The sequence below is a fragment of the Pezoporus wallicus genome, unplaced genomic scaffold, assembly GCF_028554395.1.
Source record: "Pezoporus wallicus isolate ANWC-B61680 ecotype Strahan unplaced genomic scaffold, APGP_CSIRO_Pwel_v1 contig_13942, whole genome shotgun sequence".
In the NCBI taxonomy this organism is placed as follows: domain Eukaryota; kingdom Metazoa; phylum Chordata; class Aves; order Psittaciformes; family Psittacidae; genus Pezoporus; species Pezoporus wallicus.
The window spans coordinates 186,241-199,720 of NW_026640476.1; the positions used below are offsets into that span (position 1 = coordinate 186,241).

The 13,480-nt window shown below is 38.5% G+C and overlaps 1 protein-coding gene across 4 annotated transcripts in view; it reads right to left on the minus strand.

The window, feature by feature from the left end:
* The window catches only part of VPS35L (VPS35 endosomal protein sorting factor like), a 56,189-nt gene that overhangs the window by 12,902 nt on the left and 29,807 nt on the right, over positions 1-13,480 (minus strand). For all 4 annotated transcript variants that reach the window (XM_057418998.1, XM_057418999.1, XM_057419001.1 and 1 more), the window contains 3 exons: positions 12,098-12,196; positions 11,189-11,266; positions 9,863-9,977 (listed from right to left, as the gene is read on the minus strand). In XM_057418998.1, the coding sequence (XP_057274981.1) occupies positions 9,863-9,977; positions 11,189-11,266; positions 12,098-12,196 (292 nt within the window). The remainder of the gene's footprint in view (positions 1-9,862; positions 9,978-11,188; positions 11,267-12,097; positions 12,197-13,480) is intronic.

Sequence of the window (13,480 nt, forward strand, 5' to 3'; positions counted from 1 at the left end):
ACTCCAGCTGTGATGGCACAGCCATGCCCCTGATCCAATGACTGCTTCAAGTTTGTTTGAAATAGACCACAGAAAATGAACCTATGCTTAACTGCAAAGAAACTCGAGACTCAGCAATCAATATCTGCTGCAATTTAAGTGATGCTGGTTTTTCAAAAGAAGTTGCCACTTCACTCGAGGCTTGTGAACTTATAATTCTCCTTTGCTTAACAGGAAGACACCACTCTTTCAAACAGATTGCAAATATAATTAACAAGAAAAGCACACAATTCAAAACTGACTTTTCTGACTAATGCTTATGCCAGGAGAATGGGGAACACAGAGGGGCGTGCAAGGGGAAGATCTTGCTATCTTGTTTGCAAATTCATTCACAAAAGGCTAGAAAGTTCTAAGAAATTATGGGTGGCTTTGTTTCTCTAAGTATTTACAGTTATTAACAGTAAAATGCTGATACAGGACCAGAACCCAAGGTATCGCTGGATAAAATGATTCTAAGAATCACAATAGAGGAATTACAGAAATCATCCACCATTATGGCCTTGGCAAAATAGCTTTTAAGATGTTTTTCACAACTCTCTATTAAGTCTCTAATTCTACAAAACCCCTCAAACATGAGAACATCTATTCCTCAGTTTATTAAGTTAATATTCATAAATTAAAACCAATAGTTTCCCTCTCACCCTACACCTCCTATACATGCTAAAAACTCCCCCAAAAGATTCTGACAGCAACACTGGTTTGCACTGTCTTGGCCACATTTCAAAATATCCAAGCACCCAAATCCCACTCAAGCTGTTTAGCTACATACTTCAAAGCAACCTTCAGAATTAATGCTGCATCTTTACTTCAAGAGCAGAGATCGAGGCCCTGAAACCAGATTTTAGCAAAGCATAAAAAAAAATTCTTGGTGAAAGCCAAGAGATGGCTGAGATGGAGACACCACTGCCAGGCATTCATGGGTACTTCCAGGAGTGCAGCTTGCTCTGGAAAAATTCATTTGAGCACATGCGACTCCAAGCAAATTTGCTAAATATAGCCCCAACTGATATCTAATTCAAGCTCCCGAGGAATACCAGGGAAACATCTGCTTTGGAAAAACTGTAAATTTTCCTGACTCTTATTTCTTTTCAGCAGACAAGTGCTCAATCCCTTCTTAACTTTTCAGTGCTTACAACACAGGCCCCTTCAGTCACACATCATACTTCTTTTATTCTGCACATGAGGTGAAATAATGACTTATTTATTTCAAACATGTAAGTTTGAACAGCCAACCCAAAGGAAGGCAAGTAATCTTGCTGAGCTTTATTAGAGGAAGGAAAGCAGCAGCTGACGTTCATTCTAGCACAAGTAAATGAATCGCTGTCACTTCCACAGTTGTCTCAGGAGAAAAAAAAAGCACATGCCCTACATCACTTTATAATAAAAACATGTGACCAGACAAATGAAAAAATGTGTCTCAGAAAATAGTCTGCATTCCAAAGTACCCACATCTGTGCAGAGAATACCCATGCCTTCTGAAGTTATTTCAGCGGGACAAGAAGGGTCTGTGCAGCAATAAGTCTCCATAATGAAAGAGAAATAAAAGTACCTCACCTGCTCTCCCAGCAATCACAGTCCTAGACATTCTCCTCTAAACATTAGACACAGCACGAAAACCAAACCCTCCATCTTCACTATGACTTTCTGCAACTTGATTAAATTTACTCTTCCTTGACCTCCTGCAGCCACTGCAAATGAGAGATGACTTCTTATCTGGTTGAGCACCTTCAGAGACACGAGCTCCCTCATTAGACCTGCTAGTTAGAGCAGCATGCCCAGCTCTACATGTGACTGCTGCTGGGAATGAGGAGAGAACTGTCCACGCCACAAACAGCTCACCAAGACCTATACTCAATGCAAAAAGCTCCTGTGTGCCTCCATCTTGGTCCTTCCTGACTATGACAGTCACAGAACTGCTGCCTCCCTGCTATGACTCTTTGTGGCTGCTGCTGTCCTCTCACCACTGCCACATGGTTGTGTTTACAGCCCCACACACTATTGCTGTCTCAGCACAACAGGGAGACTGTGGGGCTCTTGCCCCTACACTTTCAAATCTTCTTGCCTCATTCCTCCTGCCCCCCACAACACAGCCCGGCAAGCCAAAAAAACAACAGAGGATAGAAGGAGTTGGCTGCATTTTCTATTAAAGAAATGGTTATTTTACCTTGGTACATCCAGAAGTACCGGCAAAGGAGAGTATGTTCATTCTGCTATGAGTTCAGCCAACCTGCACTAACCACAAAATGGTTCTTACACTTGAAAACTAAAAGCACATTTATCCAAGGTATATGTGCTTTGTGAAAAGCAAAAATAAATTCACATTAATGCAGAGGTTTTACTATAGGCTCTGCAGAAAACTGTCTCCCAAACACTACCACCCTGTTCACTTGCAGAGAGGTGTCAGAGTACGTATTACATGTTCTGAGTTTGGAGAAAAAATTCACTGAATAGAATGTCACAGGCATGCTCTTTTCCTAATAAGAATAAAACGAGCATTGGTATTTAATTCTTAATTACATTAATTATGAGGTTATGCAATGGTACTTTCTCTATATCTTTTAACAGTCAATTTATAAAGCTATTGCTGTAGAGATGTTTTGAGAGAAAACCACATGCTTGCTTTTCCTGGTTTAAGAAGCCACATGAAAAGTACCAAAACCCACAATGATGTTACATTCTTGATTAAAAAGAAATAGAAAAATACAACATACATACAAGAAGACTTCTTCTGGTGAAGGAAGCTGTCCTCTTATCTGCCTAATGTATGACACTAGTTCTAAAGTGAGCCACTGCTAAGTTGGATAAGGGGACAGCAGCCTGCACATTAAAACAAATCATCATGATAAAGTCTTCCCAGACTGCTGTTAATATCTTGTGCAGTGCTCCGAACATGACATACTTCATGCTCTGCTAAATTTATCCTTTCACAGCAGCTCCTTCATTTTAGTTGACCATAATCCCACAAATCTTTCCCCGAGCACACATGTTGACCTTCAGGCTACAAAAACTAAGTCTTGGATATCCAAGTCAGCACTTTCAGTAATATTGTCCCCTATGAAATTGGTGTTGAACATTTTGCTATTGTGTGTATGTATGCACCATCATGAATATTGACATTTAATTATACATTCACACAAATAGGTGTACCTCCATGTATTTCTATCTATCAATCTGCCTACAAATAAAAATTTAACTTACATCGTATTTGCTACATCTAGGAGAATCAGGCAAAAAACCAAGGAGGAACAAAGCCATTAATAATGGGGAAAACAATTAAGCTCCTTAAGTCCACCTTCAAAGAGCAAAAAGGGAGTGAGTTTGACACACCTACACAAACTATTTTTAGTCATGGATACAATTACACAAGGCTAAGTACACCCAAAAGACAAGATCAGGACCATATGCAGTGTTCTTTCTGCATTACACATCACCTTCATGCCCTACAACACCGTCAAGCCTATTTTAATACTCCGAAGATTTTGCTTCTGCATATGACAGATGCTGGAAATATAATGAAGCCTTATACTCCAGTGCAAAAAAAAAAAAAAAAAAAAAAGCAAGTGTGGGGGGGTTTTGTTGCCTTTCCTTTTTTTTTCTGTTAAATAAAATAATGCATTAGTGTTTTGTCAACCAATCATTGCAAACATTTGGAACTCCTCCTCCTCACCCTGGTGAGGCCACTATGAGAGTTTTGCCACATTGCTGAAATGTGTTTTTCCCCTTGAGCTATTGAACATTCTCCATCTTAGAATTCTCTACACATCACTTCCAATCTAGAAACTACAAAAAATTATTTGAAGTAACAAAGATGAAATTAATGGCTGCTGCATGGTGAACTGGAATGCACTATGTTAAATAATACTATTTCATACTAATTCATACTATGCTGCAGATAAAAAAGTAATTATGTGGATGAAGCCTGCTAGTGCTAGTTAGAGGAATAGCTTGATTATAGATTGTTACAAGGCCTTAGTACTTCCAGACAAAGGGATACAGAGGCGTAAGTGGAGGAGAAGATTTGTACAGGGAGACCATGCAGTATAAGCAAGAACACTGGATACAAGATATTTTATCCTTAAACTGTGATCAATAAACACAACAACAACACCACCACCCAAAAAAGAAAATAAACCCAACAAATCCTCCAAAAATTCAGCCTGACTCTTTAAATTCCATGTAATGGCTAAAGGCTGTGAGGTAAGGTATTGTCAGCAGTCTATCAGTAATAATGTAAACTTCAAGATGATAAACTTAATAAAGTTGAATACTGTAGTTTCTCCTGGTTATTATGAAACGGGAAAAAAAAATCTAGCAAATGAGCAGACACAAGGAAAAACCTGATACAACACTGAAGTGTCAATATGGGTTTTGGAGACAGAAATCATTCCTCAGAAAGTTTTCGTAAGAACCCACAAGTTTGTGTTTAAAGTGACCCACAGCAAACAGGAATACTCAGATTTTTAAAAACATTTAACAACGTTCCTCACACAAAAGGCTTTTAAAACAGCTAAGCTGGCAAAAGATAGGGAGGAAAGTCCTCCTGAGGATTCATAAGGATGAGGTGGAGGGGGAAAGGAGCAGGAATAAAAAGTTTTCACAGTGGAGTGAAATGACAATTGTGTCCTTAAGGTTTGTCAGGGAAACAGGTCCTTACAATGATCTGGGAGGGAACAATGTTTGCAAACTAGTCTGGAACGTGACTGCAAAGAATTGCGGATGGATCTCATGATTCTGAGCAATAAAACAGCAGATGAAATCTAATATTAGTAAGGCATATGGAGAAAGAAGCAGCCCCTGCAGTAACTATAGAAAGTTAAGATCCAAATAGGCTATTTACACTCATGAAAGGTTTTGGAGTCATTGTAGATGGTTCCTTGAAAACTACCTCCTAAATAGCTGTCGAAAAGGCAAGGCAATTATAAGAATCATTAGGACAGTAATGGAAAACTGAGGTGTCACTGTATCATTTTTATAGCTGTTGTGCATTTATACCTGGGATACGGTCCCAATCTTCCCATTTCCAAAAGAATAAAATTAAAAAAGGTCCTAATGCACGGAACCGTCTCCTTATTAGAAAAGACTTTACTGACTTGAATTCTTATCAACTTACCAACTCCATCATCTCATAAACAGCGTGAAGAAAATGAACCAAGAATGACTGAATTTATCACAGTACCACTAGTAGCTGCTTGCACTGAAACACTCAATATTTAAACAGCATACGAAAATAAATCCCTAAGTAGTAGATTTCCAAGTACTATGCAACCATAGAATTCACTGTCACATGAAGTTACAAAGGGCAAGAAGTAAAACTTGGTTTAAAAAAATAAATTCCTAAGGATCAGTCCATCTCATTTATTAAACACTGTCATCCTTGTGCAACTTTGCTGAAGGATGTATTTAGACCACCTGCAGCTAAAAGCTAGGAAGCATCATTCTACACTATTGTTTCTTGTATGCTCCCTCGGGTAGATGCTACTAGACACCTTCAAAAACAGGTCATGGGCTAGATAGCCTTGAAGAGCTGGCAAACTGGTATGAAATGCTAGTCCGAAAAGCTTACAGAGACAGAGATGCCCTCTCTGGAAAAGCTATTGGCTGGGATAAGGAGAAGAACAAGAAGCAGCTCAGTGAATGGGAGAAGTTTCCAGCCGTGGAAATTCCAGGTAAAAGTAGTTTGTTTTTTTTTTTTTTTTTCAAATAAAGCAACATTTAGTATTACTAGTGAGGAAAAACGTATCTCATCACTTTCTCCTAAAGCTACTTTACTGCCTTCAAGGAAAACAGTATTAAAAAAGATAACAAAGACATAGCAGAGACAGCATACACCGATATCGCCGGAAAATCCTGAGCCAAGAAGCCCCAAAAGCATTTGCTAAACAAAATAAAGATCTGTGTCGGTTGATTTGGGGGTCAAAGACTACCTGGTTTTATGAAGTTTTATGCTTGACAACATCCCAGTGAAATTAGTCACACAGAATCAGCTGAATTACTTTATTCACCCAGCATGTTACCTGGGAAGCGAGGCAAGGATTTCAGGCCTTTAAAATGAAAATGCTGCTCAACACACATTACCAGAAAAGTTACATCATCTCTACCCACCTGCTGAATGCTGTGACCAGCAATTAAAAAATCACGCTGTTCTCTGACAGGCAAAAGCAGCATTTCAGCAGGGAGGAAATATATGCAATAAAAATAATACCTATAGGTCTTTTCCAACCTGGTTGATTCTACGATTCAAAAATTCAGGAAAGTGGTAACAGAGGATGCATTTAATCTGAATTTAGTCCAAGCACTCCCTATGACAGAAAGCATGACTGATGAGAATTCAGTATTTTATGTTGGCAGCATGCAGCATTCTGTGGCTCAGATTGAAAAAAAGAAAAGCATATCTCCATAAAATCTAGCATCTTCCTATCTTCCTTTCTAGGGTGGGCTCTTAAAAGGCTGACCAGAGGTACAAACTGTGCATCCAGGACAGAATCACTTAAAATGTGTTGAATATAATCACAGATTCAATTTATTTGAAGCACTTCTTGGGAGCTGGAAACAAAAGAGACAGTAGTCATAGTATCCCAGACTGGTTTGGATCCTGGAAAGGACCTCAAAGCTCATCCAGTTCCAACCCCCTGCCACAGGCAGGGACACCTTCCAGTAGACCAGGTTGCTCCAAGCCCTGTCCAACCTGGCCTTGAACACTGCCAGGGATTGTGCAGCCACAGCTTCTCTGGGCAACCTGTGCCAGTGCCTCAGCACCCTCCCAGGGAAGAACTTCTTCCTAATATTTAATCCAAATCTACCCTCTTTCAGTTTAAAGGGTGTCATGATTAATACATGTTGAACAGCATGCCTGGACAGACATCTGTCAGTGTATTAATACTGGACTTTTCATGAGCCTATGAATTCATTTTTCCTGACACAATTTCATCATAGTAAAGAAAATCTATTCCAAGAAAAATTACAATTACAGCTTTCTAATACTGAAGTTTTGAGGTGAGTTCAAACAAGCACCACACAGTCACTTTGATTAACAGTGAGGCAAATCCCAGCAGGCAATGCTCTGATTTGATAGAGGAAATTGGAACAGCTAGACACTAGGACTGATGGTTACTGCTGCTACCCCTTGGGATTGTGAATGACACAAAACCCAAACTCCTCCACAGTTACAGATAGATCAGCTGCAGCTCTACAGTTGTCGGTAATATCTCAGTGCAATTCTCAGACTGTCAAACTTTAATTACTGCTATGACCTGCACATCCATTTTATAAAACAGCAATCTTTCAAATTCCCCTTATCTACCCCAATTGGTACCATAACTCCTTTTTCAAGTTAGATACATTGGCAATTTAGAGAAATCTTCCTATTACCCATTACCAAGAGAAGTCTATTCTGTAAAATTCAATTTCATGGAAAATTCAAATTCACAGAAAACAACAGCTGGAATTTTAAAGAGGAATTGCAGGCACATGTACACACACACATCCATACCTCACTGGTGACTGAGCTATCAGATCAGGTACATTACCTTTCAGTTTTATTTCTCTTCCCAATTCTAAACAGATTAAACTAATTCCAATCAGCATAAAATAAAGGTTATATACAAGGCACAATTTCACTTCATAGCCTACTGCTATCATTAATTACACACTATTAAAACTTCACGTCACACTGCATTAGTTCTTGCAGACCAGTGTCTAATTGCCATCAGTTAACTGACTGGATTTAAAGTTGCTGTTATGAATTAATCAGTACTTCTTATAAAATTGAAATGCATTACAGATTAAACTGTGTTAAAAGTAACTTTCAAGGACGTTATCTGACTACAATACACCAGAATCTGCAAAAACAATTCACAAAAAATGTCCCAAGACTGGTGTCACTGTTCCCTAACTGGTTAACACATGCTAAATTACTCATGCAAGTGACATGTCTCTGACTAAAAATTATACCCGAAATAGCTTTCCTAAGGAAGCAGAAAAATGTGCAACAATAAAACCTTGGTAAACCAAGCGAGCTACTAAACACCAGCTTTGCATACGCTTCATTTCAACAAAAACTGAGATGGACCAAATGCTCCTCCCTCTAGACTGTGGGTCTAAAATTCAGGAGAGAGTGGCTAATAGATACGTATTTTAGAGATTGAGTTCACAATACTTTGCACATACCCGTTACCTTAAAAGATTTTAGAATGGGGATCCTACTCATTGTTTAGTGAGTGCATTGTGTTCATATGTCAAACTCTCACACTGAAAAATGCAGATAATTGTCAGAACCCAGGAGCCTCTCTCAAAGAAGACCTGGATCACAAACATGATGGGAAGGCAGTTTATAAATTGAAAGATTATTAAATCACAGAGTTGGTCCCACCATGGGCAGGACATAGACCTTGAAGACTGAACAATGCAGAAAAACTTCTTTGGATTTCTTCTAACTAGAGATACACTGCAACAGAGCAACAATAACAAAAATTGATACAGATGATAAAGTAAGCTGGTCAATTAAACAAACACAAAGAAGAAAAAGTGAGTCCATTTTTGGTAAACTCTTATCTACAAAGAAACTGCACAGTACTAATTGTACAACAACAGACTTTGCAGATCTTTTATTTTCACAACATACTTGGACAAAATGGCTTTATTCTAAATCCCTCTGCTTTGCTACATGGGCAGTGTCAGATTCAAAACAAAGAAACACAACAGTCACCCTGTACTAAAAAGTCTTTATCAGCATCCTAAGTCAGCTTGTTTGTGCAGCTGGAACTTACTGGTAAATGCAGGGCTTGGAAAGCAAGCTCTTGTGAAGAAGCAGACAGCTAAAACAAAGAATTAATAGCCACAACAAAAGATGTTGCAAAGTAATCCAATTTATTACTCTCACAGCCCCACTGAAAACATGTATAGGAAAAGCATTCACCATTAAAAAGCAGACATTTAAAGTCAGTATTAAAACTGCAAAACAAAGTAGAATGACTTCACTTAAAAGAAAAAAAAAAGGAAAAATAAAATACTGCAAACAGTTAAAAGTATGAAAAGACTTTCAGAATGGGTAACAGGTTCCATAAGTGGCATGAATAGGCATAAGATGACATTAACCGATGATGCAGGCTTAATACTCATTCTGGCGCCCAGAGGAGCTCCAGTTGTTTCCCAGATCACTTTTTGCCAGAATTTCCAATTACTTAAAGACTGAGCTAAAGGATGGTTACAAACTGTACTCAGGCCCTGGTTCAATAAATATTTCAGATCAAAACTAGAAAATACATTTTTCATCCTTCATATTATGTGGTATTACTCCATTGCTTCACTCTGATGCAGAGGCATATTTCTTAGCTAAACATTTTTCACACACGTGCTTCAGTAGCAAGTTTCTAGCATCAATGACCTAAGTTTTAATTCTTTTCCAGCTTGTGGCAGGATTTTGTCAGCTTGTGAACTACTACACAGACGAACTAGTTCCTTTTCCCCCAGTTATAATAAAGCACGTAATTTGTGACTAGAGTGCTTGCATAATTATGCAGGAGGAAAATAAAACATTCCATGCTTTCCATAATTTCTAAGTCATTTAGGACAACCTACCTCATAGCCATGACTATATCATGCAGACTCAGATATCTGTCTTGGTTGTTTAGATCACAGGATGCGTTAGAATTGAAGAGTTGCTTTATGTGACAAGTTTTCACTGTAACAATGCTTGAAACAGGGCTGTATTTTAATTACATCATAAATATCCTTATACAACTTATGATTGCAACCAAGTTATTATTCATAGCTAGAAATACTTCTGAAATAAGAGAACCTTTAAATAGACAGATTTGTGCCTTACCTTGTGAAAGACACTGATTTGCCAGAGCAACCTGTCCAGAGTGCAGATACAGATTAAGGCGTGTGAAGATACCACTCAGAGATGGAATTGTAATGAAGCAGAAGGCAACACAAGCCTAAAGCAAATTAAAAAAGGAAACTGAAGAAAATTCCTATCTCAGAGTTAATTCCTATCTCAGAGTTACAGCAATCATTACTGATTTTACACACCATTAGGAATCAAAATCTGTAAATTGGTTTTGGGAAAGACTTTCTGTAAAAAGAAAACATTATGTGAAGTCCAAAACCAGCAACTTCAAATTTCTTATTATTTCAGTAAGTATAACAATATTTATTACTATTAATTCTTGTTATTACAAGTACATTAACTCAAAGCTTACTCTATGACTCTAGCTCAGAGTCCCTCTCTCCTCAGGTAACCAGCTTGCAGCTCAAGACCAAAATGTAGGAAAGCAGGGACAATCCATGTCAGGTGCACTGTGTGCATCTGGGAGGAAGCAGATCCAGTGCAGCATGCTGCAGCTTTAAACCTACTGGAACAGGCCAAATACCTAGGTTGAGCAAGTAGCTCCCAGCCATACAGAAATTGGCCCATGCCACCCTCACTATCCTTTGTCCAGGACATCAATGCCCAGGTACCATGAACAAAAATCCATTCTTTAATGGTAGCATATGTAAACACCTTCCAGCACACAAAGATGAAGACATCCTAGTTCATAGAATCATAGAATAGTTAGGGTTGGAAAGGACCTTAAGATCATCGCTACATTTCAGGTGAGAAGGGGGGAACACAAGCAACTTGCACAGCTTGTTCATGGTTCAAAGCTCATTTGATCATATCTGTATAGACTCAAGAGGCACTACAGTTGAAAGCAGCACTTTATTTGAAATTCAAATACTGGTTTCAGCATATCAACACTGATATTATGAGACAGTTTAAATATATTCTTTTCTCCCCATCTCCCATTCTTGCTGCGACTGTTACGCAGAAATTACGTACTTGGTTTCATACCTAGTTTGAAAAGCTGAGCTTTCTAGAATTCACATGAACATCCCTCCAATGGACCTTCCTTTGGAGAGGGAGTCAGTCTTGCTGTTCTTTTTTTAACACAAAGCTGCTATATTAGAGGCTTTGGGGCTTTTTTTTTTCTAAAACAGCAGCATTTGCTTTAGAGAGTAAAGATCAATGTTAACAAGAGAAAACAAGATTACAAACAGCGTAAAAATTACTAACACATTGGTTTTGCAAAAACTATAAACTTAAGTGGCATCAGATAGTATTATCTGCTACGGCAGCAGGCTCAAAGTTTGTTAGAGTCAGACCTACCCTGACAAACGCTGCAGTCTTTCTGGAATGATTTCCTTTCATCACCTTTCTTGTTTCCATTGCCAGCTGGTTCACAGACTACACATAAAAAAACAAAAGCAAATCATTAAAGAAAAATGCACAGATTTATTAGGTCAGCAGCAAGTAACAAACTGCGTGTTTTTACTGCACGCACTTAGAGAACAGAAACTGTCAAAAGGGACCCTGAAACGTTGTGCTCTCACTGTACTACTTAGTTTTCACTTTGAGAATTTTAGTGATTGTGCCTTAAGGCAAATACAATTCTGAAGGTTTGTGAAGGGAGACTTGCTGATTTATTCAGGCTTTAGGTCCTCCCTTGCTTCCCAGCTATAATGCTGTCATAACCTTCTCCCCGGTGGAAAACCCACGATTTCTAGTTTATTAAAAAAAAAACAAACCAAAAAACAAGCCCAACCACAAAATAATAAAAGGATTTAAGAGAAGATACAATGCTGCAAAGGAATCAGATGCAACTAATGCTCACCTGACATGTGACTGAACACAGAAAAGAGATTAACCTTCCCCATCACAGCAGGACTCTGCTTGTATCTGCAGTCAGACATAGTCTAATCTCTCCTAGATGGAGGATTACAGAAGATAGAACCAAAATTCTGACTGCATAAAAGTGCCATTTATTTTGTAAGACATAAAATCTCCAGCAAGACAGTCAGTTTTCTTTGTTGCAATGATACCATGCATGCCTGTCAAGCAAGAACTTCACAGAGTTTAGCATGATAACATGAGAGACAAGATCAAAGTCTACTTTAAAAACACCTGATAAAAAGACTTCAGACTTACTCGGACATAGACCAATAATCTGGACAGGGAATGGGAGAATGGCAAATATATCCCCACTTGTTAAGATAATGGAGATAAACTGAAGCTTACATGAATCAACTGGACTAGAACAGGCTCCAAATTGCAAAACATTGACCTGGCTTCAACATAGAAACTCAGCTGTTGTTCAAAGTCACGGCCAAATGAAACCTATAAAAGACAAAAACTCAGTTTTTACCATTGTAGGCCATTAACTTTAAGAAACAAACAAACAAAAAAAATGCATACAGACAAACCACAGATATTCAAAAGTCAAAATCCCTATATAGTGGGGTAAGAAAAACTCCCACCGCTAACAAAAAAACAGCACCTGGGGTATCTGTGTCCTTTTAACTGTATGATTTCAAATACCTAACCTTCAGGGAAACTTGAAGGTTTTGCTGCTTTTTTGGCCATACTCCACAGGATCTCCTACTTCACAGATCAAGAATTTATCAATAAAACAAAATTTAAATCCTAGATTCATGAAGTCCTTTCAAAACAAGCAGAACTCTCAATTCTTCACAGAACAGGGATAACACTTGTTACAGTTCATACTTAAAAAGCAAAACAAAACAAAACAAAAAAGTTCTTTACTGTTAGGGTGGTGAGGCACTGGAATGGGTTGCCCAGGGAAGTTGTGAATGCTCCATCCCTGGCGGTGTTCAAGGCCAGGTTGGACAGAGCCTCAGGTAACATGGTTTAGTGTGAGGTGTCCCTGCCCATGGCAGAGGGGTTGGAACTAGATGATCTTAAGGTCCTTTCCAACCCTAACTATTCTGTGATTCTAAAACCCCAAACAACAGAAAAACAGAAACAGGTCAGTGAATCTGTACTCAGATTCCTGTAATTTCTAGTTGATATAGGGCCTCTGAGAGAGATCAGCATCTTCCTAACCGGATGTACCAGTTGTAAAAGCAGAGTTTCCTCCAGTTTGGTTAATAAATATATGCTTATATAGCATGGCAAAAGCCTGAAAGCTTCTTGCATGCTGGCAGGAAAGAAGTGAAAAAAACAGCCGCTGTGTAAGTGCACCCTAATTCCAAGCCTCTAGATTTAAAAAACCCAAGTGCTGTCAGCTGGAGTGTCTCAGCTGTCAGTTAAAAGCCCAGCAAGAGAAACAGTCTCCAGGCAGTCTACATTTATGGATTCAAATGGATTTTTTCTTCCTAATAGAAGTAAAGGTTGCATTATTTATTATTTCTCAAACCACATACAAAAGAAGATTTTTTTTCAGAATTAAAATGAAAATGACATTTAATCCATACAGGGAAAGATCAAAGGAACTGTGCTGGAAAACAAAGGATTGCTTCTTGCATTACAGACAACTTCCTTTGCCTTTCCTCTATTTGTGCAACTGCTGATTCTTGACTACAGGTCTCAAGAAAACTTCTCTAAAACCACAGTGCTTTCCATACAAAAGCCTGACTAAAATGACTGCTACAACACCTTCCC